General features: G+C 39.6%; 1 protein-coding gene across 1 annotated transcript in view; it reads right to left on the bottom strand.

Annotated features, from left to right (window-relative positions):
- LOC139151823 (serine/threonine-protein kinase SMG1-like) overlaps positions 1–17,696 on the bottom strand; it is an 85,440-nt gene extending 67,744 nt beyond the window's left edge. Inside the window, exons 1-4 of the mRNA XM_070724821.1 lie at positions 17,192–17,696; positions 14,038–14,174; positions 13,125–13,183; positions 897–1,056 (exon numbers count right to left, since the gene is read on the bottom strand). Of these exons, the coding sequence (XP_070580922.1) occupies positions 897–1,056; positions 13,125–13,183; positions 14,038–14,174; positions 17,192–17,564 (729 nt within the window). The 5' untranslated portion in view covers positions 17,565–17,696. The remainder of the gene's footprint in view (positions 1–896; positions 1,057–13,124; positions 13,184–14,037; positions 14,175–17,191) is intronic.
- Positions 17,697–27,554: the final 9,858 nt, after the last annotated feature.

The raw sequence follows: 27,554 nt of genomic DNA on the forward strand, positions 1-27,554 counted from the left end.
ACATTTTGTCGGGGTGTCAAATCATTTTGCTACACTTTGACGACTGACGGAAAGGATTTTATCTCAAAGCTCTTCTAAATCCCTGAGGCCTTTAGAAAATGTCAGCCACATCTCTGAAGTAAGATGAACGCGCACGTAACATCTGCCTCAGCATGTCTTAACCTTCGTTGGAAAAAAAACCGCCTGCCTTGCCTGTTCATCTGCCCAACGTCTGTCATATCAAGCTATTTACATACAATTGCATACATTCATGAACTCTTCATAGCACTGATTTTCATAATTTCATGATGCAAAAAAATGGTATTTCAATTATTCATGAGTGTAAAAATTTAATGGCCACTATGAATACACTGAAAAACTTTTGTTTTTGAAAGAGTTTGATCAGATCATATGATTTGACAGATGCAGTCATGATTCCTGGGAAAGTAAGCAATCGATTTATTATGAGCGAATGTAATTTCAACAAAACTCAGAAAATTAAATCACAGCACTTTGAAGATGATTATTACCTTTCAATGGGCAGATGTTGACTCTGCTATTACCATTATACAACCAAAACTTTGTATTAATTTCACTTGCTTATCATCTTTGGTGATATCTATTGTGTTTTCTTGATACAAATGACTAAAAGTCTATGAATTCATGCCAACTTTTCCCTAGAATTATTTATACCTAGCTGAGCAACATACATGTGCTAGCAGAAACGAAGGTTGTATGTCTTGATTCTACGCCACAAAGCTATAATAACCAAAGTGCTCTTCCTATTTCTTCCTGGGCAATCACAACAGCAGTGTAAGAATTTTCAGTCTGGGAAGTGCTGAAACCCAGGAATGGTGGGATTGAAGGATCGGAGGGATCTCACTTGTAAAAAGATTGAAATTGGTCATGTGACTCACCTGGAGTAAAGTAACAAGGAGGAGTATCTTGACTTCATCGGAAGGTGTACTACTCAGTTTATCAAAGAGCCACTGAAAGAACCTCTGTGCATCATATCCCAGATGGCTGCCAAGTATCCCCATACAAACTGATATCTCATTCTTCAGTTCATTCAGAGCCCTGTCAAATGAAAGAAAGACAAAATACTGGGTTATTGTATCAGTTTTAAGTATTCGTATCTATACATAACGGTTAAATATTACAAAATGGAAAAATTTCTATATTTTGGCGACTCAATGGAATGTTGTCATAACCGGTGAGCGTTGGACTGCACTTTTGGAAGACACACGGAATACAGCGTTTGTCAGCTGACACGCTCCACACATCTGCCATCTCCCAGTGGTCAACACAGTGTAAAACAAATCTATCACTCTCTGATACATTGAATTATTCACATCCAAAGAAAATGCACTGCATAGTTCAAATTTTACATGCAAGATTCACTGAATGCAGATAATTCTATACACTGGCAGCAGTCTACAGGAAACCAAACTTCATGTAAGGTTTTTTCTGTATCTCTTTCATTATATGTCCACAGTCACTCCACCAGAGAGAGGGACTGTGATTTGTCTCAGGATGACTTTGTTAACATTGCCTATGCATGAATATTCTGATTCTTTTATCCCCGATGGTGAAATCTGTCTGAATAGCTGTGTATTGCAAAAGCCATGTGTCACAGTAATTATATTTCTTTCCTATAATAGCAGCATCTCATACACAAATGTCAATAATGCAAAATTAGAGGACTATCAGACTATTAATTAAACCATTCTGTACAAGTCAAATTCAGGTGGTATAAGAAATTCTAGACGTGAACACGTATATTCACAGTTGTAACTGGGTAAAGCTTTATGCAATTCCAACCTAGTCATGATATTGTGTTACACTGTGAAGTAACTTGCAAAACAGGAATGCACACACATCACATAGAGTTCTGTCATCTTCATGGGAGGTCAATGACCCCGTGAATTCAACTCACTGCATTGTTATTCTTCAAGGTAATCTATTGACTTGTCCTTGTCAGACACTAAAAGAAAACACACTGCACCATGTAGAATGTCTCACTCCTTCCCTTTCCATGCTTTAGTGTATTATTGACAATCACGGTGCAATGAACTCATTGAAATCAATAGGGGTGAAAAAGCTTCAATGCAGGGGGAGGGGAAAGGAGGGTTACATGTAATATAATCTCGCTGTAGCAGATGTATATTCAAGTGGGGGAGGGTAAACAACTGTATTCAAGGCCTTTTTTTCTCAGCTATGGCATTATGGCTTGTTCTGAACACGGATTCAACACTTTGAGATCTATTTTCATTATTATTGTCGTGGGAAGAGCCGTGCGTCAACTCCACTACATCCCTAGGGCAAACCTTGACTAATTACAGCGGATGTCACGTCTGTCTTGTCAATGATCGTGACGCAGGATGTGAAGCAGCAAGATGTTTTGCTCACCATGCTCCGAAATGCAGAAATTACAAAGTCCTGCTAGAATATGGCCCTGTTACAGCAACTCCTTGATATTTGGTCTATATGAGTAATTCTTTGTCACTCAAATTTGACACTAAATTGATCTACTGGGTGGTGCTTTTGTATGGCATCAGTGTCTGCATGAGTATCTAGTGTCAAAAACGACTGGGTGTAAAACATGTATACATGTAGTAGCCAGGACCCTTAGCTGAAAGAATCTCTGCTATCTGAGTCACATAACTGCTATCAGTTTGTGTAATACTGCTGATTAGGTAATATTTGAAATGTGTATACAGCTGTGGATTTTTTCTCTTTCAGAAGAAATATCAACTGCAAAAGAACTACTGTAATATCTTTCATTTTTTTTGTGCTGTATGAAAACACCCACAAAACCACTTATTGCGATTTGTATTACACTTACAGATCTGAATTAAACAGAAAGGTAACACTGATTGAAATTTAACTATCGAGATGAGAGGGCACTTGAGGTCATAGAGATAAAGAGATTTGAGACTGAAACATGACTGAATTTCTGATGTGATTTCATTATGGACTGGAGTCGAACACAGCCCTACTGTATGAACATATTGTAGGGCGGTGTCACAAAGTGGAAACTTGAAGTGATCTATATTGTAAATTGTCCAAGCAAAGAAATAAAGTGCGTATTTCTACCGGGACATAATTTGATAGGTAAACGCCGACTCAGAGAAATATTATACCTACATGTCGGATTACCATGTAAACAATGCTGTCTGACCACTTCACAATAATGACACTGGTACATTTAAAAGTGATTCTGCCTCATGAAAGCCGACAAATCCGGGATTGTAATCATACACTTTTTATGGTTTCCTTGCAACTGTGAGGCGAAGGAAAATGTGCACAGCAGGTACGCAGTATTGATAAAAAGACATGAAAGAATTCGCCAACCCCCCTACTGTCAATCTGCATTTAGATATCATGGACCCCCGCCAACGCATACACCTATGCACACCGCAAGATTAGAGCTCTTTTTATGTTGTGGTCTGGTGATTTTGAATGTCCCAATAATTCTCAAGGCTGTACTCTTTATGCCAACATGAATACACCATTGTCAAAAGAAAGCTCTGAGGCTTGTGTGTACGATGCCAATAGTGACATTGCACTTTACAAAGAACAAAGTGACAGTTATTGTTCCAGATAGATGACTGTCACTGACAAATACAAAACGAGCAGGCACAAATTTACCTTCAGAGACAGTTGGGCAGGGTTGAAATTTACTGACATTCACATTTCTACTGTGTTTACAATGTGGGATTGCAGTTATTTCTCATACAGACAAGCATAGCAGTAAACTGTTGTTCCACAATCTGTTGTTTGCTTGTAAAACATTCTTACAACCAATACATGTATGTAACATTTGCCATACTTCAAAGCTGTCTTAATTTTAACCCTTTTCCTGCCAAGTCGGTGAAAATCCGCTTGAAATTCGGTGTAAGCTAGAATCTGAGCAGCCACGGCCGTTATCCTGCCAAGGCGGTGGAAATCGGGCTACTTTTTGGTACCCCTTTCCTGCCTAGTCGACGGAACTACGTGTAGCAAACCCTTGCTCGCGCTAGGGGTTGTTCGAGGACAGGTTTTGGGCGAGGAACGGCGTTTGCTCTCGAAATGGGTTCACAGAGAGTCCAACGACAGGGAAAGGTGCGGAAGCTACCCAGCCAGTCCCCCACCCCGGTGGGGGACTGGTTTTTTTGGGGGGACGAGTAGCGTACTTGGCAGGTTAGCACGTTGACGTATTCTAGCGGAGTTTGGGTTAACTTGGCTCTGAGGCACTACATAGATTGCGGCCGAAATTGACCGTCTCGGCAACGCTAATCTGTAAGGCAACCGCCTAAGACCGCCTCAGCTGGCGGGTGCAATTTTTTGCCAATGGTGCGAGACGAAAATCACGGACTTGGTCCTGATTGACGGGAAGTGCGGACGGATTTGACGGACTCGGCTTTCTGTAAGGCAACCGCCTAAGACCGCCTCAGCTGGCGGTGCAATTTTTTGCCAATGGGTGCGAGACGAAAATCACGGACTTGGTCCTGATTGACGGGAAGTGCGGACGGATTTGACGGACTCGGCTTGATTAGTCCCTGACATGGAACTGATCCGAACGGACTTGAGCGACATTTGTGAAGGGTAACCACCGCTTTTAACCGACTTGTTACCTTCTCGAAAAGACTACCCACTCAGATGTCGGACGTTGTCGGCTGCACTTGGCTCTAGACGTTCAAGCCGTGCAACGAAACACACCGCCTCAGCCTTGCCATTCACGAACATGGCCTCAAAATTTGATACCATTGTTCACCGACTTGGCGGCTGCGGTTAGGTGCGTGAACCGTTGTTCACCGACTTGTTACGCCTATGTTGTCCCTGTGAAGTTCGGCAAACGGCCGAGTCAAACGGGAGTTGGCAGACCTGTGTTTGGTTTATACCGTAGTATGACCGACTCAGGTAGAGGTACCTGTCGGTATATTCCGAGTTTTACGCACTACGGGCGTCAATGACGGGTCGTCATCACCGCTGATGACGTAGACGTGCTGGCCACATTATTTGAAGGAGCCATGTTTGCCCAACGGACGAGGCCGAGACAGCCGTTGACAATTTTGGCATCCTTCATCTTTGACCGCCTTAGTTGGGTAAGCCGCTCGGCAGGCGACGGTTATGACCTAAACAAGCCGCTGAAGCACTGTTCGTTGCCGTACAAGAACGAGACGGCCAGTCCATTACTGCTTAATGGGCGATCTGTCGGGTTGGCTTGTCACCGACTTGGATGACAATACGCCCTCCGCAGGCGTACTTAGAAGGGACATGAGGTAAAAGATACGGTTTCCCACCCGTACTAAACATGGGCTTGGGCCAACGTCCTTGGGTGGCAGGTGCGCATGCCACGTACCCAGCTGAACGGAATGTCAAGTTGAGATGCTAATGACATTGACTATGTTATGCTAAGTGCTCGAGGGATTTGCATCGCAAATGAGTATTATTAGCATATCAAATGGTGCGGACAGGCAATTTACATGACGGGTAGGAATGTCAGCGCCGGTTGGTGGACTGATTGCCGTAGGTCCATTATAATAACAGGTGGATGCATATATTAACACCCCTGCATCCAATCATGTCCAGGGCTTTGTTTCCCTGTGGCTTTAAAAGGGAGGGACCTGCTAGTCTGTCGACACTGTTCCAGACATGAGCTTGACGGACCGCAAAAGTTTTCTGAAGGCGAGCAGACGACTGAAGCTCAAAGATGCAGAGTCTCCGGGCGGTAGTGGTAGCGATCGTTGTGATGTCCCTAGTAAACGTTCTAAGAAGTCGGGCAAGAAACGCTCCCGTAAGGCGAAGCTATCTCCGGCTGAAAAACCCAGTGGTAAGCGTAAACGTAAGAGCGATCGTTCTGCCGATGAGGATGATGACGGGTCACCGGTCGCCAGTGGTTCTCACCCGGCTGCTCCGGGAGAGACTACTTCACCTGCAGAGACTACATCTGCTCTTGTGGGAGATACTTCACCTGCACAGACTACGTCTGCTGCTGCTAGTGAGACAGTGAGTAACGAGACGGCTGATGCCATTGGTTCTCCCCCGGCTGCTCCGGGAGAGACACCACCTGTTGCTACTATGAGCCCTCATCCTGCGTCAGGAGAGGTTCCTGTGCCCAGTGCGAAAGAGCTTGAGTCCTCGTCATCAGCAGAGGCTGCCGAGCCCGCTCCTGCCATAGTTTCGTGTGCTGCGATGTCCCCCGCCGAAAAAGATAGTGCGGAGGTTTCGTTATCAGGATAGCCCACCTGATTTTGAGCCAGATATGATCCTTGATGCCGCTACGGGCGAGTTCAGGCCCAGACGCCCAGACGACGGTGATATCACCGCTGAGTCCGACTCGGAGGTTGACGAGGATGCGGCAGAGGACGATGACTTTTATGACAGGCAGTATGTAGGTGAGGCAAGCTCTGACGACGATGATGACGTTGCTGCTGTGTTGGCGGAGGACGACACCCCTCCTGTCTGGCGTATGTCGGAGACTATCGATGCTAATATATTTGAGGAGACCGATTTTGACCATGAGAGAGGACCGACTTTCACCTTGCCCAGCCACTCCCGTGACCTCGATTACTTTTTTAAGTTTATTCCAGCTACACTGATCAGATTGGCCAAGGACGAGACTAATAAATACGCCAAATTCCACCAGCGATATATCGCTAGGAAAATAGATAAATACTGGCGTAACGCTGACTACCGAGAGGTGCAGGCGTTCATTGGCGTCTTAGTCTGTATGGGTGTCGACCGTAAATCATCAGTGGAGGATTATGGGTCTAGCGATCCCTTTCTGAGAAACCAGGGTATTTCTACTGTGATTACCCGCAGTCGCTTTCAGCAGCTTATGCGATACTTTCATCTGGCAGACCCAGAGAACGATCCACGTCGTGATCCTGATGAGGCACGCCGCCGACGTCGGTGTCAGGAGGATCCCCTGTATAAAATCAATCCATGGATGGAGCCCATAGTTGACCGGTGCGTAAATAATTATAAGATGGGTAGAGAGATCTCCATCGACGAGGGCATGGTGCGATTTAAGGGCCGTTCTAAATTTAAGCAGAGATTACCGCATAAGCCTGATCGAGACGGTTTCAAGATATGGCAGCTGTGCGACTCCACCACTGCATACATCGCTAACTTTGCACCGTACCTAGGTGTGAAATTTCGGGATCGGACTGATGGGAGACGGCAGGAGCGAGGTGTGGTGAAAAGAATTACGATGGAGCTGGTCCAGCCATTCTGTGGATATAATCACAGCCTATTCTGTGATAGCCTGTTTAGCACGGTCGTTACTGCTAGAGAGCTGATGGAGACCGGGATCTACATGGTCGGGAGTTTTAACGCCGTAATCGTCGCACCATGCCCCTCAATTAATTCCGCCGGGTAAGAGGAAGCGCCTTCCTCTGTCTGTTGGGGATATGAAAGCCACAACCAGAACGGACTCTCGTCTTAACATCACTGCTTATCAGGATAGTAACGCTCAGGTGCTGATCTTGAATACGGTCTATCCACCCTTGGAGTGCGTGCCAGTGGGGGAGGGAGACGAGCGCGACAAGTGCCTCTGTCGCTGTATAATTATCGCCGGTACATGGGAGGCGTCGACCGAGCCAACCAGAAGCGCAAGTACTTTCACACTGGGCGCAAGAACCACAGATGGTGGACATATCTGGCATGTTACCTGATTGATGTTGCCCTGGTAAATGCATATATATGCTTCAAGCATGTACACCCTGATAGTAAGCTGACCCATAAGATGTTTCATCTGCGTGTCGGGAAATAACTCATTGGCGGTTATTGTGGGCGATCGCAGCCCAGTGTGAGAGAGGTCGAGGCCACCGTTTCTCTTGCCTCGTACATCAATCCACAAAATCAGCCGATGCACGTTGTCAGCCGTTTGGAGGGGCGGCAGAAATGCTGTAAAGTATGCAGCAGAGAGGGTAAGACCACTGCGAGCGGACGACTGTCTGAGACGTCCAAAGGATGTAGTCTGTGCGGGATTCATCTTCACGAGGGCGAGTGTTTTGCGGCTTTTCATCATCGCATGATGCTACGAGGTAAGAGGAGCATTGGCGTGCAGACCTCTACTCACACAGCCCCGACGACACCCATCAGCAAGAGAACCCGACGTAAATAACGGACAGGGGACAGCTTCGCCTAACAGTGGCTTGACTGTATTCTGAACACGGACCATGATCACATTTTGAGCACGGTTGTGCCGTTTGTTTGTGCTTTACGATCCCGCTGATTGTAAATTGAAACACGGATTATTTTGTACAATCCCCCGATTGTAATCTTTGTACACGGACCATGCACTCGGACGTCGAGACAGACTCTGAGATTTATTATTCGGCATAATGTAAATTATTCCCGAATAAAATACTATCTATGGATCGCATATTTTCGTTTGTTTTGTTTAGACGGATTATTTTGTACAATTCCCCTATTATAATTTTTGAAACACGGATCTGCCACCCCGATTGTAATTTTTGAAACACGGACCATGCACTCGGACGTCGAGACAGACTCCGAGATTTATTGTTCGGCATAAAATGTCAAATAAATTCCGAATAAAATACTATCTATGATCGCATATTTTCGTTTGTTTTGTTTTTACCCCCACTTTCGTTTTTGGCAGATCCGTAAGGACGCTATAGTAATGGATGAACGTGCGTTGTATCATGCAGGGCTCGAAAATTCTCGCCGCCCGACGCCCGTGACAAGTGAATTTTGAGTCCGGGCAAGTGAAAACAACATTCTCCCAGCCCGACGGACAAGTGAATTTCAATGAGGCCACTGTACGTACGCGCTGCCACTCTCTAGTTCTTTGAGTGTACCGCTTTAGATATGGCCGGCCGATAAAATAGCTCTGTTCTACTTGGTTACAAAATAGCAAAATATTGACGTCTTTTCAGCTCTTATGTTTTTTTTCTTTTCATGAAATCATGTCACTATGCCTCCACAATAGAAAACTACAGCTTACAATACAATGTTGTAAGGTGTTAAAACAATTTACCCTCCTTCCTACAAAGTTGCAATGTATTGAAACACTTTACTCTCCTTTCTACAAAGTTACAAATTCCCTGGTACGTGAAGCAAACATTGTTGCTGTTTGATTCTGCAATCGCGGTCCCTCAGTCCCTCATGGACAATACATCATGGAGGAATGATGAATACACTGAGGCTTGGCTTTGCCTCTGTGAGTCCCGCGTACCGGTCGTCCTTTTTTGGTCCAAGTTTTATCTACTTTGCTTGAATCAAAATTTGGCCTGTAATTACTCAGTTTGATAGTAAAAACCATTATTTCAAAGGAAACTTTCACAAACAGAGTCAGAATACAAGGGAAAAGGAGAAAAATTTGAGGTTTTCTGAAAGGTCAAATCTGGGTCATCTTATGTGATGTCATGAATGAAGACCCTTTAAGTACACAATTATGGTTCAAAAGAAACCACCTAGGGAGGTCCAATAGGTACAATCTTATGATAAAAGGTAATTTCTTGGTGCTTTCCAATTTAATGGCATTTAGCTTGACTGTCAGTTTTGAATTAAATTTTATTAACAGTTATGGCAAAGGGAAATTGTCAACAGTAGTTGCAGTAAGCATATCCATTTCAAATCATCACATTAATATTTCTGCAGAGTCCTCCAGTTTAATGATGTAATAGTGAACATCACTAGACATTTCTTGATGATATCAAAATATCAAATGAAAATGTTCCTGGGCTACAATGTTATCATTATCATTAAAACTATTATTACTCTTTAAAACATTGGGAAATGAATTGAACAATATCAGTGTGTCTTGTTTTAAAGGATACTTATGCTGAAGATGCTATTGAGCCTGCTTGATCACAACTATGACACAACACCACAATACTTGTAGCTACACTGTCACTATGCTACCGAATGCTTTCTTCTGCATGGAAAATTTGTATTTGTGTGGCTAACAAAATTTACATCATGACTTAAAGAGTGCACAAATGTGCCACATAAGGTAGTAGAGCTTGTAGTGTATATGTATGATAAGTTGTCATACTGTGAACACTAACTCAATGCTGCAGATGTATTTTGTATCTGTGGTAATACACTTCACATTGCTACCTGATTTTTAGAATTGCCACGCTATTATTTCTTGTGGCAAAGTTTACCATCAGAAATGAAAAAGTATTTCGATCCCTTCAATGTCATAAAAAACACAGATAATTAATGTAATAAAAACTAAACAAATATTTCTTTAATGTAAAAACTATCATGAACAACATACAAAACATCTTGATTTGTAAAATTAGGAACTCCTGAATGCCGAGAAAGCTGTTGCTACACTTGAGATCATAAACTGTTTAAAAGTTGCTCAAAGTGGCTACAAGATTTTTTATTTGGCTAAGAGTTGGCTAATCATTTGGTGACTTAGGGGAACCCTGCAGTTTATGCACATACCATGTGGTAGCAGTAAACTAAATGATACTGAAAGTTTCACATGGGCACAATTTGACACAACACCTGTGGCCCATTACATACTTACCCTTAGTGCACCCACCTGACTTGCCTAGTTAACACAAGGTACCAGGTCATGATGACACACAATGACAATGTACCGGCGTTGTTTTATTGAAATGCATTACATGTCCCCCAAAAATTTAATTGGTCCCCCATTAAGACCTACTATGGGTCACTGTGTCCCCATGCTAGCAAAAGCTGGCTGAAACACTGTGTATGTGTACGTTACATAAGATATTATTTTTGATACACAGAATAAGGACACAAATTTATCAGTAAGTTACAGCTATTGTTTCTTTACAATGACATTCATAAAACCATACATATTTACTCTTAAAATCATCTGAAATTCAGGGCAAGTGAATTTTTCTTCCGGACAAGTGAAATTGAAAATTCACTTGCCCTATGGCAAGTGAGTTTTAAAAAAAATTTTCGAGCCCTGTCATGTGGGAGGGGCACAGCCCAACGGAGGCTGTGCTCGTGCGACGTAGACGTTGTACCAACCATCTGTCGTTGGGGTTAGTGCATAGAGCAGTTGCACTGTCCAGAGCTAAGGTGGTACAAAACTGCACCTTAGTAACAACTGCACAACTAACCTGTTAGGAAACGGTAACACTAACGAGCTAAGTGTTCACTGAACTGGCCAAACTACGTACACGCCTTCCTTCAATGGCGGAACTATGTCGTTGACACTACGTCAAAGCAGACTGCACTGTGCGACTCTTCCAAGTCGTTCAAAGTACGTGCCAAGTGACACAACCCAGGGAAACAGGACAGGTTTGAGGGTGCTCCCGCACCCATAGCACTAACCCTGGGTCTTCTACTAACCCACGAGAGAGGTGAGTTTCCCCGGTGTGGCCGTGCGTGCCGGCGAACGAGCTTTACTTCCGCGAAAGTAAGCTAGAAAAGGGCATAAAAGTGCACGTCCCTCGGGGCAAACAACGCCCGTGACCTCGTCATTTTCTGGACACAACCTCATCAGCGGTTGCCCCTCTATACGGGCATGCAAAAATTTTTGAAGTCTAACACGTATATGGTCGGTAATCGTACCCCGAAAATGCGGTATTTTCCCGCCAAATGCCTGGCAGGAAAGCGTGCAGGAGAGCCTATCTTCTGTAGACACGGAAAAGGGGGCCGGTTTTGACCGACTTGGCAGGATAACGGACAGGGGCGCTCGGCAGGAAAAGGTTAATATTACAACTACATGTAGTAATGGTCAAAGGTGTTGTTTTATACGTGGGAGTGTACCATATTGCTTTGGAACGGAAGACACTTCACTAATCTTATTGTCAATAGCAATAGCACAGAGAAAGCAGATTTTCAGCTCTGAATGTGAGATGCTGCTGGCAAAGGGAGAACTTCATCTTACTTTGATGGCACACATAAAAGGAATTTTATCAAAGCTGCTTATGGATTAGGAGAGCATTGTTGATAACTGTTATTGAGTATCCTAAATACAACAACTACAACAACCAATGTGCCAACATATTCTATTATTGTTTGCTAATCTTGTGCTCTGCTAGACATTCCACTAGGGATCTCCAGTTCTCCAGATCTCCAGATCTCCAGTTCATCCCGTTTGTTACTGCTGAATGCGTTTATAGCTACATGTAATTTCATTTTAGAGTGGCTCAATCAACAGGTGTGCATGCATAAAAGTCTGAAACCAATGATTAGGGTATTTGCGTATGGCTTTCCAGTGCAATGGAGGCAATGAATTTGCATCACATACTGCTATGTCTATCTGTGTCACATGACACATTCTATATACATAAATGTACCTCCAAAACAGCACGCAAATCCGAAAGGTTTGAAACATTCCAACCCGAAAAATCCTATGTTTGGCAGTTCATCTTGCTTGTACAATTGTCAGTCAACAAAAAAACCGACACATACGAAGCTGATAATGGGGCTACTATTGTACATGAGTCAGTATGCTGCTCAATTACCTCATTATTAAAAAGAGGGGCCCCTCTTTTCATGCAGATCTTAAAAGATTACTCTAATTCAGCTACTGCTCAGATGTAATGAGCGGCAATGTTTTACATCAACAATTTTATCTCCTATTTGGGCCATCAGGTAATGTCATAGCTGATAACAAGAGCAGCGCGGTATAATTAACATCAAATGAATATGAGTATCAAAGTACCGCACAGACAAAGAAGATGATTAATCGATGTTTGATGTTTTCACAAGTTAATCTAAGCATAATTAAAACACCGCGCATGCTAATGGTAATTGACAGAAATAACAGGTATGTGTATTACTCACTTAAGTAATTATACAACATTTACATAAACCTTCCATATGATGTACATTATCATGTTTTATTACATTGGAGTAATATAATCATAAAACTTTATGATAATGTAAACTATAAAAGAATATTTAGGTCAATGTTCAAACAGCAGTTAATCATTTTCATGTTGGTTTTGAAGAAGCAGCCTGCTCTATTCTGTCAACATACTTCGAAAATAACAATGTAGACACAATATCTTGCAAGCAGTGGATTAATTTATCATTGAAGTATATATTATGATTCCAAAAGAATGCCATTTTGTCGTGTACTTATTGCACATGGTTTGAGCCACCATTCTCCTCCATATGGCTGGATGGGAGAAAATTTAAAATGCTCTGATGTAGCAAAATATTTGACACAAAACGACACCTACCTTTCATAGAAGATATCTTGCAAAGCATTCAGCAAATTATCGATAACTTTAGAAATAATCTGCATTTCAAAAGGGAGAAAAAACAGAAAGAAGTTATATGACTTTACATTGTGTAGGTTGTAGTAAGATCTAGCGTTATCATTTGTCTGTGATCGGTGATGCATGGATAGCCTTGAAAAGACACTGCCACACCAAACACAACATTTCTGTTGTGTGTAACATTCTATTGGATTGCATTTTGAGCTCAGACTGTTTCTATAATTTTCCAGCTAACCAAACAGTGTAAATCTTGTTCCTCCCATCATTTCAAAACTGTAGAGTTCACAAATAGATTTACATGTGTATATGAAACACATAACCATATGGAATCTGCTAAAACCCAACTGATTTTTTTTTTGCTTCATTTTAATATCTGAAATACATGTAGATACCTACATTAAATGCTACCACTAGAAAACCAATGTTTGTAGGGACATATATTGAGTAAAATTATGCATATGATTCAGGTTTTTGCCTCCAGTATTCCATGAGCACATATGACTACATTGTACTCAGCATCAATGTGGAATATGATAATTTAAATCTGTACATACGCCACACACACACACGTACACACACAGTTCAAGTTAAAGTGAACCTACTCTACATGCATATTACCATTATTCTATATTTCACTACATGCAAATAGCTTATGTACATGTATGATGATGCAAGCAGAGAAGTCCGGATAACTCAAACTGCTTAACAGTAATCTTCTCAAGACGTTGCCGCAAGACAGCTGCACTTTTCTACACCTGTTCTAAGATTTCCTTCATCATCGTGATCATAATACTGTATGCGTTGTTTCATTCTGATTGGGTTTACATGAGAAGCTAAGGGCAAAACATGCAAAGTAAAGACACCCCTTCCTTACCTTGCCGTTTTCTGGTTGATATAAGTAATCTCTAAGCTGCTTGGCTGCCGTAAGACGCCGATCACGATCATCTTCCCGTGTAATACGTCTGACAAGGGTTGACAGCCGAGAATCATCATTGAATAACAAACTGCGATCTGCAGGAGACAGAACACAAGAGTGGTCTCGTTCAGAAATGGAAAAAATACTGGAAAAGCAATTGTTTGCAATTTTAATCACCATAGAAAGGATAATGTGTATAAGAAGTCAAGTTTCATATCCAGGGTACATGTAGTTGGTTTACAGTTTTCAACCAAATGCTTTTATTTGTCGATCTTTATGAATTACTTTGTCTAATCATAAAATCGATAACATTTACTGTAGTGCTGTACCGCCATGTAAAATTGAGTAACAAGAATACACTGAATAGTGTAGCATAGTAATTAGTATGCAATGTACATTCTATGTACATTTAGTATGTATGAATTACATACAGTATGTATGAATTTCATCTGCACATGCAACTGTTGATGATACAAAAATGAATCTGGTAAAGTAACAGAAATTATAAATGATAGCCTACTTCCTGACACTTATTACAAAAAATGTACATAGATGTACGATATGATGTTACATGTATGTAAACTGTACACAAGGAAAGGTTGAGTTTGTTCAGTTTTTCTGCTGGCGAAAAAGGTTGGAGTTTTTCAAATCTAAACTCAGGGGACAAATGCCATAAAATTCGCACTCATGCTTCATGGAATGTATGGAGTTCTCAGAGTCTGAGAGTGTCACATTTCACTGCAAAATTATTACTACTCATTGCTCAGCAAAACATGTCATACCCATCATCTCTCCATTTCCATGCATGACTTACAAGCCCCATCAACATCTCCGCTTCCTAGTGCATTATATGAGTGCATTGATACACCAAGAGGAACCCTGGTAAGATGACTCCAGAACCCTGGTTATATTTTAAGCTTCTTCCAATTAGCGATTGGATGACTAGTGTAGGCAAGCTCCCCATGGCGGAATGGTATTTCTAGCTTATAATTTTCACTTTATTGACAAACAAGCATGCAACAAGACAAGGATATCCTGCGATTGATTCTTCCTGTGGCAACTCTTCCCTAAATGATGTCCATGTACAGCTACATGACTGTTGGAGATCAGCAAAAATTGACTACACAGATAAAATATGCGGCCGTTGGCATATTGAACAGCCATAACAGTGTTCATTGTCCGTTCATTGTCCGTTACATACGAAAAGCAACATGTTTAACCATTCTCAGGCCAAATTTGGTCAAAGGTCAGGTCATGTTCGATACTGTAGATTGCATTTTAACAAAGACATTTTAACATTTGATGACCCTGAAAGCATCAATACTATGAACAAGATTTTTACAGACTACACAGTTGCTGTAAGATACATGTACCATGCCAAGTGGGTGAAAATATATCAATACCACTTTTTACAGACTTTGCAGATGGGGAAGTGATCTAGGTCTTGCAGGATAAGGGATACACCAGTATTACCCACGGGTAGCTTTTCTGACAAGGCTCTTATAATTTGGTAAATTTGTCATGTTTACAATACTAAATATTACTTGAAATGAATCTCCTTAGGATGGTTTTCTTGTTATCAAAGTTAATAAATGTTGTATTGTATTAGTATTAGTATTAGTATTACTCAGAATCGTCTTGAATTTGAAACAGAAAGACACACAAAGATGCTTTCCGGGTAATAATTCTCAATTGACCCTGGTCTCTGCTGGACTAAATTTAATTAGTGGCAGCATTGTGGTGGCACGAGACAAGAATTGTCTGGCTACTGAGTAAAATGTGAGTTGTGCAATGATTGTAAGCAAAAATGCAAGTTGGAAAGCCTCATTCCCTGCCAATACGTATCAGAGCACAATAATACAAGCAGTTTTTAACACTTGGTTTTATAAATATTGACGCAAATTTTACAAATCTACCATAATGGAGGTACTCATTTGATGTGAATGCTATTGTCTTTTAGAGTTTTAAGTTTTCTACCCCATCTTCACTATAAGTACACATACAGGGCCATTTGTGTAAGTTTAAAGAATTTCATGCTAACAGCACTAAGATAAATTTTAATCTCCTCAAAATTCTTTAATATGCTGGTTAGAAATTATAAAGACGAGCATGCAATTGCTTACATGTATCTATGGGTGGTCTACAACACCATCAATGTGTTATGAAATTGTGTCTCAATTATTCTCTTTTCATTGATCGATGTGATTAAAATGAATGAATGTTGTTTGTTTGAATTCATCTCACTCAATTAAAATAAACTTTGTTCCTTGCTGCATCCAGATGTGGGAGATCATAATTACTTTCACTTTTAATCAGAGCAGTCACGGCATAGTGACTAACACCAGGACTGCAAAGATACAAGTATCCCCCACAGGAAACAGACAATAACATAACAAATGCCGAAATGACAACTTCCAAGTCTGACAACGGTCATTCAGAACTCACAGAAATGGCATGCAAAACTATGCAATGCCAGAATGTTTAATATTGGTTTCACTTGTCTCAACATGCCAATAAATTGAATTCTGTGCGAACTGTCGTAATTTATTTCTGTAAAACAGGCAGACACAATGTACCACTAGGCCACAGAGTAACAGTTACTAGTTGAAAAGAACGGAGACATGCCCTCACATGAACTTTGAACTCATTATTAGTTGACGTTAGATCAATACCTTGACCCAGACAAACACTGAAACAGTCTGACGTTTCAAAATCCCGATGAAACTTGAAAATCCCGGACGGTGATATTTGTACTTTCGTCATAAAAAATCTTCACCTTACTACAGAGCTGCTAATTGACTAACTGTTCCTTTACATGTAAATGTGAGTCTGGGTGCACTGATGATGTGTTACCATGAAAAATCGAGGCCACCTAAAATTACGTGGCATGAATAGGCAGGTACCCAACGGTCAGTGCTGAGTGTGATACCATGATAACAACATTATAAATAGAACTGGGTGTATCGAACTCACTACGGTCATCATTGAGAGGCCCTCATTTTGACACCGGGCATGACCGTGTTTACAGTTTGCAATTTTGGCAGCTTGGATGTAAATAATGTATGCACTGCAAGGGACATCATATTGCCGACGTTATCTTGCAGAAACTTACCGTGGTTTTGCCTCATATCTTTTGTATTTCCACGGGGAAGTCCCCGACTACCATACTGAATCAAGCTTTCCCCAAGCAGAAGTTGCGCTGATAAATCAGACTTGTCGGAGCTCCCAGCTTTGTCAGACTGTTCCTTCTTAGTCCTACTAAAATTCTTGGGAGCATCTTCTTTGAAGTCGCTTTGTGTATTTGGTTTTCGTTCTCTTTCCCGCCTGTTTCGACGGGAACGACCATGCTGTTGCGACGGCGGTTGTCCTGAACTTCCCGTCGGAGCTTTATCTTTCTTGCTGTCGGTAGGCACGTCTTGTGAATCCCTTGGTCCTTTATCTCTGCGTAGTCGCCTTGGCCGGTTACTAGAGGGTCTCTCGCTCATCACCTTGGGTCAAACAAGGCATTTCTTTTGACTCCAACGCAGACAAAATCACGAGCTTTGCTTTCCGTGATCAGCTAGCCGTCGCCATATTGAATTTTAGAAATTTTCAAGTTTCATTTCGCACGCGCGAGCGCCCTCTCGTTTGTTAACACCCCGTGGAGCTAGCTTCAACTTTGGGTTTCGGATGCTTTTCAAGATTAAGATTTAAGTTCGTTTTCGGATTGCAAAATGACATATGTCACTCGATGGGAAATTCGTAAGGCGAAGTCCATACCGTTAACATTTAAAATAGCAAAATGAATGAATTCACCTTGGGAATCTTTTCTGATCTATATTAAGGTAGAACGCGCCTCGGGGACAGATATTCAGATCTTACTCAAACTTTTACAATTCTTTTCTGATCTACCACCTGTTGGGGTTCATTTTAAAGCTCTTTGTGTCACGGGTAACAAAACTTTTCACCGGCTTAGTTATTCGAAATTCGAAAATTTTATTTCTCTCCATAAAGTTAACCCTGGGATGGCGCCAATTTTGAATTTTAAAGATCGGTAAATCTTGCGTAATTTGTTTCTCTAGTACCAAAATTTGCACTGTGACCCCCGATTTTTATTCTTGATTTTGAGAAAAAGTTTAAGTCTTTCACTTTTGAGGCGCGTACTACCTGAAGTGGATTTTCTCTCCAGAATAAACCACAAACCCACAATTTCTCATCACAATTCATACATGCACGATTGTGTTGATGCTGATCGTAGGAGTCTTTTTGTTCTTATGCAGGACATCGCACACTGTCACAGTACATTGAAAATGCTATGTAATAATGACTTGCCGCCAAGAGCAGTAATGAACAAAGCGAGTAAGTAAACATATTTGTTCGGTTTTTAGATCTCCCCGTTGTTGTCTGAATAGACGTATGATTAATTTTAGTGATAGGCCTACTCTAGGGTCTTTTTACCTAATTATTTCAACAGGTTTAGGCCGAACAAAAAAAAATGTGCTGTTCCGATAACCTGACCTACCCTATTTTTTACCTGCCGACCCGAAACTTTTTAGAGCTATATACGGAAGTAAAACAAAAAAGAAAAAAACCCGTAAAATCACGCGTTCGTGACTTGGCATTTGATTTTTGCTTGAACGAGGATGTCTTTATGGGTTTTTTCCTTTTATATGTATAATACATTTTTCTGGAAATTTTGTGGCCAGTGTTTGGCCTCCCTGAACCTTTGAAAAATGCATATTTAAAATAAAAATATTTTGGAAAAAAAAATTTCTGCCGACCTACCTACCCTATTTTTGAAAAGCATGTTATCGGAAAAGCACAATTTATTTATTTATTTTTGTTTTTGGCCTTATAGTGGACACTCGGAACTACAATTTATGCTCAAGGTGAAGTTTAAGTTGTTCCTTCAGACCTGAAGCAATGTGTTTGTGTTTTCGCAGGTATTGTTAATCAGTCTTGAATAGCTCTTATATGTGTACTGATCCTGTAAATGGGACTCGCTTTCCAGTGGGTTATCCAGAATAAATAAATCTTTCGTGAATTGGTGATTTTACCAAATTGCAACCATGGCCACTTTTCTCATAATGTTGATAAAATGTGTGGGACAAAATGCCCAATTTTGTATAAACACACAATCATGTCGAATTACGTAGGACCTTGATTAGTGTTGGCAAATTCAGAATACCACAAGAAAATTTATAATTTTCGTTATGCTTAACTCTCTGAAAGGGACTGAATACTTTTTAAAACCACGTCATATGACCCAGTCTCTATCAATTTTGTACAGATTAGTTTTTTAAAGAAACAACATGTTAGATAACGTCATTCACACGAGTTTGGATATAATTATAACCACATTTCAAGCTATTCTTGAACATGAACCTTTTAATTGCAGTGGTATGCGTTACATACGACGAACATCTTGCATCAAATGACATTACATAGACTAGACTTCTCTCCAGCTTACGTGCCCCCTGTTATAAGCGAAATGTCAACCTTTTTTATATAATATTTTCTATGACGGGTCAATTTCGGAAAACTTTAACAGGAAATATATGCAGATAAGTTAGTCTTACAGGCCGCCTTGACCCGGAAGAGATACAGCTAAGTATGGATTCAAACTTGCTTATGTCGGTGAATTTTATGGTGGTTACATGTTGCATCTTGAGAAATATTATCTTTGTTACGAGATATACGGTAATAAATATACTTCAATTTTAATGCCTATAGGCTTAGTTTATTTGTGCAGAATGCACAAAATACTAAATACGTTATTGTTAATATATCTGAAGAGGAATCATCGCTGCCCAATAATGGGAAACATGGTAAATACCTGCAAGCCATCGGCCCATAAAGTGTCGTGAATGGCTCCCTTACGAACACCAAAAAAGTTTCTGTAACGTTTTAACAAAATTCAACCGAAACATTTGGTCACTCATGACTCATTGAAATATGCGTATAAAAGAGTTCAAGTTTTTTTTTAAAAAAAAACCTCAAGTTTCAGGGAGTTAGTTTTTAATTTACTCAATTTTATTAGATCAAAGTTGAATGTTGAACACCTTCCTGCTTTAGATCATGCAATAACACGTCATTCAACATCTCATTTGTAACTAATAATTAAAAAGTACTTGTTTGAAAGCTGTTGTGTGTAGACATAAAGGAAAACCTTCTCAATGTGCCCATGTTCAGTGAAGTTTGTAATTTTCTAACCAGATCTGCATAATTTTGAACATATTTTACAAAGCTAAAACCAGCCACTGCAGGCAGCAAATCCTCGTTTGGATTACAACTCGTCACGCCGTGCAACACGAAACGGATGATTGCGAGTACTATTCCACTTGTCGGTTTCTCTCGGTTTAGAATTAGGTTTGCTTATGCATAGAATACATAGATAAATACATAAACACATAAACAACTATGGTCGTTTTTGTTAACAATAGCTTGTTTTAGTTCAATCGTTTTCTTGTATAGAGTTTAATATTCTCGGCTTCTTCTTTTCAAATCACCAAGTCAGTCACTTTGATCGACAAAGAATCATTTTCTTTCGTTCAATGTTGCATTTTGATCGCTGTCGTGTTATAATCTGAGACGCAGGGCATATAAGGTCATGTACATGGTGTACAGGAAAAGGGAGAAACCCAAGTGTCGTGACTTACGTCTCAAGAATAAAATCAATTATTTACCTGTAGGCTTAGGCCTAATCTCCCTAATCCCCACGATTTGTACCACACTATCTCTTACATTGTCGGTCCAATCAATAATTCATATGGCCTTGTAAAATTCGAGGAAGTCGCTATACTATCTTTGCTTCATTTTTATGTAATTCTACATTTACTTACTAAGATGTTTAAATCAGTTACGTTTATCTTTAACGGAATATTGAAACATATACTAAAAGAGTGGTTTACAAGACATGGTACATATCTTCCGTCTAAACCGATCAGCTTGGAGAGAGAGAGAGAGAGAGAGAGAGAGAGAGAGAGAGAGAGAGAGAGAGAGAGAGAGAGAGAGAGAGAGAGAGAGAGGCCTTCCTTTAGTACAAACGCACCAAGGATATGTACTGCCAGTCGATTCGCAAGACTGCTAAAACACAGAGCAAATCTTAACATAGGAAAATGATATAGTGAAGTGTAACATTAATATTGTACACCCATGTTAGTCCGGTACGTTCGTGAGAGAGAAAGAGAGAGAGAGAGAGAGAGAGAGAGAGAGAGAGAGAGAGAGAGAGAGAGAGAGAGACGGGGGCGGGGGTGGCACGAAATAATCGAAATACCATCATGGATCCGCGGCCCGTAAAATGTCCGACACGCACCTGAAAACACTTACGGGAGAACCAAGGTATCGTTTGAATATTAGATGTTGTGTCCGAAAATGTAGAATGTTTGAACTTAAAATGTAAGTTTTTTGATATTATAATTTGCGAATATTTTTGCTTCTGCGAAAATTATTTAATAAGTGATTATGGTACATATGCATATTTAAAGCCATTTTCCCCATATGGTCAAAATACGACTACTTCAACTTCCTTGCAATGTTTGGAGTATCATCTGAGAAATGGACGAAGGAAATGAGTTCAAAAATTGCAAACTAAACTTGAAGTATGTGATGAGGTGATCGAATAAATTTGAAAACAGAAAACGTTCAAAATTATCCAGAGAATACAAATGGGTCAATCTAAATATGTTTCAGGTTTGTTGTGATAGCATACTTTTTGTGATATTTAATGACAGCAAAACAAAAAATGTGTTCTTTCTTCTAGATCTGGTCAGAGCTTTTGTCGACAAGGTTTGCATGCGGAGGTGGAAATATCTCGGATCTTACGATGGAAATGTCTCGGAGAAAACGAGTTACTCTACCCACCATAGTCACTATCAAGTTTACGGGAACCTAACTTGACATGCTCAATTAAACGACATATCCAGAGCTTGATGCATTCCATTCTTACTTGAAAGGCCGAGTTTTTATTATACATACGGATGAGTAAATAGATATAAGTCGATTCGGAAGTGAAAGTATTGTACAGAAGCCGCCTTTTTTCACAGTGAGTCGTACCTTTACCCATAGACCTTAGAAACGTTTTTAAAGTCTATGCTTTACCCAGGTATAGTAAGTTTAGTTGTATTTGGAACATGGTGGCAGATCACGTCATAAGTTGCATGTGAGTGGTAGCACACAATTTTAGGCGTCATCGGAAAATTACAATCAGATATTCAGATAATGGTGTTGAACAAATAGATGGACAGACGGACGGACAGGCAGTCAGACAGACAGACAGACAGACAGACGGTCAGTCTGTAGATGAGACGAACGAAGCAAAACAGGTAAAATAGGTAGCTAGATGCCATCTTACAAGTTATATAATTATATATATATATATATATATATATATATATATATATATATATATATATACTGGAGAATATAGGAACTTGTAGTAATACTGTTGTCACTCTACAGGCTGTTTCATGCGGTAAGCTCAGTATTACCGCCCTGCAGAAATGCATTGAGCACTATACTTTGCCTGTATTGACAAGCAAACCATTTTCGTATATATATATTATATATATATATATATATATATATATAAAACACCAAGTTGAAGTCCTCACTTTGTGTCGCTTATATTTCTTGGGGTGCGACTTTGAGCAGATGACAATGCATATTCTTTGTATTTGATCCTTGTTTGTTGCTCGGGGGGCCCTTGTTTTAGTATCCTTTACAATTAACCAGTGGATCCATACAAATATTCATACTCAGATACAACATGAATGACATACTTCAATAGTTTAAAGAATGGTTCATTTATTCAATGTAAAGGAACTACCTCCATCTTGTGCGTACACAAAACATAACCTGAGGTAATCCTGTTTACTGAGTGAATGTGATCAACATCTCACCCTATAGCATGTTTTCATAAATTTAAGAACACCTCTTTTGATATGCAAACTTTCAATGTATCATGGAGATAATAAGCACCGGAGGGAATCGAGGTGATTATTGTTTTCTTTGAAGAACTGGAATGAAAAAAAGATTAACTGATGCAAACTGTTATAAATATGTAAACTCAAAGCAATCGCGAGCAACTTATATCCACCAATATAGCTCCAGACATAAACACAAAAAATATTTGGGTGACATAATTTTTGGTAAATAAAATAAAAATTTTTGGTAAATACCAAAAAATTCTGTCACTCAAATTTTTCTGTATCTACAAGAAGGGTGAGAGTACAGCTCTTGTCCTACATGAACAAAAATATCAATCCAAAATTACGTAAAAAGTTGGAACTTTCAATGGTAACTTTGTAGGAAAGTAAGCATATGATAAAAAGTGAAAAAATGTGATTTTATATAGTCTTTCAAGTGTTTTGACAATTGACAACAAATTTAAGCTAGTGGCCATATTGGAACAAGTAGAGGTCACCTGTGGGGGCAATATAAAGGTCACGTCAAAGGTGATGTCAAAGCTATGGAAACGGGACTTTTTAGGCAATGAATTCTGTAAATAATGATTTTCATTTGAGTTTTTGTTTCTTTTATCATCAACTGTGCCATCTGATAGTAACTTACAATTGGAAATAAAACAGTGAAATGATGGATAGATGACAAGTCATTCACGATGACATAGTCCCCGCTAGGTAGTTGGGAATATGTTGGCGAAAGTAACCGGAATGGATTCAATAGTATTGACTTCAATTCAGTTACTTCCACTATCAAATGATGCACATGAAAAAAAGAAATTAAATGAGGGCATGCACCAAAGACCTGTCTGTGACTGATGCCCATATTGGATTGGATTGCACAATTGGACATAAGTATGAGTGGCATTGGGTTATATCCTTCTACCAAAGTGTAATGGGTCTTGAAATGTCAAAAGTCAACTAATCTGAAAGAAAATGGTGAAGATATGTCCAAGTAATGGCTGTTGACATGAAAAACTCAGAATGTCAGATATAAAAGAAAAAAATACCCCGTGTTCATTACAGTAGACACTTTCTATAAAAAGCTATTTCGCATTGCTTGACAGTTGAATCTCTGTATGATCAACATCTCTAGCGAGTGTCATCAGATTTAGTGCAGTCATGCGGGATATAGATCACTAATTACATTTTTCCCTGTATAGAGACAAAACTTTACTACAGGAAACAATGGGGTTGTTCCGAGTCTTGCAAACCGTGCTGCTATACGGTCGGTGGGAGGCCGTATAACGCCGGGAATACACAAAACGGTACGCAGGGCTAGGGTTGTTCCCAACCATGGTGGTGAAAACAATAATTAAGCCAATCTGGTCTGCCAAACTAATTACGAAAGGTCACTAAATATGTCAATTACAAATTAATTGGCAGGGTCTTGGTAAATGTTATTGCTGCTTGCTATTATAATGCTGTGCAACTATAATCTGTACCAATTATCATCAAATTTGATGCAGTGCTTCTGGACATTCACCCTAAATACAAAAACTCATTAAAATATGCAGATTATCAATTAACAGGAAATGATACTGCTAAATGTCATACCATACAATTACAGCACTGTCTTGCAATTTACAAGTATAATGAGATCTGTACATTTCATCACCCTCCTTTAAATGTACCTGAAGAAGCGAAATGTCTTATGCAAGAAGTACATCTAAGTCTAGACGAAATAACCAGTGTCAGGGTGGTTCTTTTCAACGTTTTTCACACACACACACACACAACACACACACACACACACACACACACACACACACACGTATTATATATTTTTGTATATATTAAATCTAAACAAAAACAATCATGAAAGCTACTGTTGAATACAATGCAATAAAATCAATCAATAAAAATATATCATATATATATATATATATATATATATATATATATATATATATATATATATATTAATATATATTTGTATATATCAAATCTAAACAAAAACAATCATGAAAGCTACTGTTGAATACAATGCAATAAAATCAATCAATAAAAACATATCATATTATATATATATATATATATATATATATATATATATATATATATATATATATGTATATATTTGTATATATTAAATCTAAACAAAAACAATCATAAAAGCTACTGTTGAATACAATGCAATAAAATCAATCAACAAAAATATATCATATATATATATATCATATATATATATATATATATATATATATTATATTATATATATAATACTATATATATATATATATATATATATATATATATATATATATATATATATATATATTGTTACGTGCAGAGAAAACGAACAAAAGGGTGAACTCAGCAGTTAACGTTTAAACAAAATTTATTACGAAAATAAAACTAATTGCTAAGTCAGGGATAGAGTACAAGCTTTAAAGTGTACAGACTACTTATCTCAGCTGGGACGGCAAAGCTCCAGTCTCAGAGTTGTAACAGTCAGTTGGATGAATGAACAGTCCTTGCAGGCTTGAAGCTGCACAAAGTCCACAGTATAAATCCAGCGTTGGCAGTGAAGGTCTTGAAAAGTCTTGAGAATGACTACTGCTGGAGTTTAGTAGTAACACACAAGAGACACGATCCCAAAAGTCTGACTGGAAGCTGTGCACGTCCCTTTTATAAAGGCATATAAGAACAATCTAGAACTTTTATTGACATGCTAATTACTGTTCTAAAATTATCTCTCTTACACAACTAATCAACTTTCCAGAACATTCCAAACATGACTATTGAATTCAAGGTTGTGAGGTCATTAAGGGCAGTGACCTTGAGAATGTTCTAGACTAATTGAACTCAGGTCATGATGAGTGTGGGGTAAATGACCTACATAACACACCCCCTCTTCAAAAAAAAAGAAAATTTTTCAAAGAAAAATCTTTCTTTTACAAATGTAATCTTGAAAAGGATTTAAGTACTCAAATTTTGTTTACTCTGAAGTAAAATTTCTTGAAAGTGAACAACAATAAACTCTAAATACGAGAGAGACAGTCTGCAATTAAATTGTCTCTGCCTTTGATATGTCTAATGTCAAGATTAAACTCCTGTAACATTAAACTCCATCTAAGCAATCTCTGATTTTTGCCTTTAAATTTCTGTAGAAAAACAAGAGGGTTGTGATCAATATAAACCACTATTGGCTGATTTGAAGAAGTAACATAAACTTCAAAATGCTGTAAAGCTAATATCAAAGATAAACACTCTTTTTCAATTGTAGAGTAGTTTCTCTGGGATTTGTTAAATTTGCGTGAAAAATAGCAAACAGGATGATCTATACCATGACTATCCTCTTGCAATAAAACAGCACCAGCAGCCGTATCACTAGCATCCACAGCTAATTTGAATGGCAAAGTGAAATCTGGTGCAGACAACACTGGAGCACTTTGCAGTATGGCTTTAAGTGTATCAAATGCCTGTTGGCATTGCTCTGACCAAACAAACTTTACTTTCTTTTTAAGTAAGTTAGTCAAAGGCTCAGTAATTGTGGAGAAATTTGGACAGAATTTTCTGTAGTAACCAGCCATACCGAGAAGGCGCATCAGTTGTCGTTTGCAGTTTGGTATGGGAAAACTTGAAATGGCACTGATTTTGGCATCAACAGGTTTTACCTCACCCTGTCCTACAGTATGTCTGAGGTAAGTCACCCTCGCCCAACCAAACTCAGATTTGGCAAGGTTGACAGTCAACATTGCTTTACTCAGTCTCTCAAAGAACTTCCGCATGAGCTTGATGTGTTCCTCCCAGGTGTCACTATACAGGATGACGTCGTCAACGTAAGCTGCACACCCGTCTAGCCCGGATATGACGTCGTTGATCATCCGTTGGAACGTTGCCGGAGAGTTCTTCATTCCGAATGGCATCACCTTGTACTGGAACAATCCGTCTGGTGTAACAAAGGCGGATATTTCACGAGCACGATCCGTCAGAGGGACTTGCCAAAATCCCTTCAGTAGGTCAAATTTCGTCACATACTTGGCTTTTCCCACTCGGTCGATGCAGTCATCAATCCTCGGGATTGGGAAAGTGTCTGTCTTTGTTAAAGTGTTGACCTTCCTAAAGTCCGTGCACATACGATAACTGTGATCTGATTTGGGAACAAGTATGCACGGCGAACTCCAGTTACTTTTACTGGGTTCAATAAAGTCATTGTCCAGCAGGTATTTGACTTCTTCCTGGAGATATTTCGCTTTTGTTGGATTCAGTCTGTATGGATGTTGTTTTACAGGCTTACTGTCCCCAACATCAACGTCGTGATAGATGACGTTTGTCCTCGTTGGAACATCTTGAAACAGGTGTTTATATTCGTGGAGCAGTTCTTTCACCTGTTGTTGTTGTTCTGGCTGGAGGTGTGCCAACTTTGTAGACTCCAGCTTCTCCAGGATTTCTGAGTTCTGAAGCTTGACCGAGCCCAGCTTTGAGTTTAGAGTATTTTCACTCAAGTCAGTTTCAGTATCACTATCTTCATAATGGCCAGAACTGACGGTACTGACAGGCTTTGTTTTAGTAGGATTATCCCTATCCAAA

The sequence above is a fragment of the Ptychodera flava genome, chromosome 15 (genome assembly GCF_041260155.1).
Source record: "Ptychodera flava strain L36383 chromosome 15, AS_Pfla_20210202, whole genome shotgun sequence".
NCBI classification, from domain to species: domain Eukaryota; kingdom Metazoa; phylum Hemichordata; class Enteropneusta; family Ptychoderidae; genus Ptychodera; species Ptychodera flava.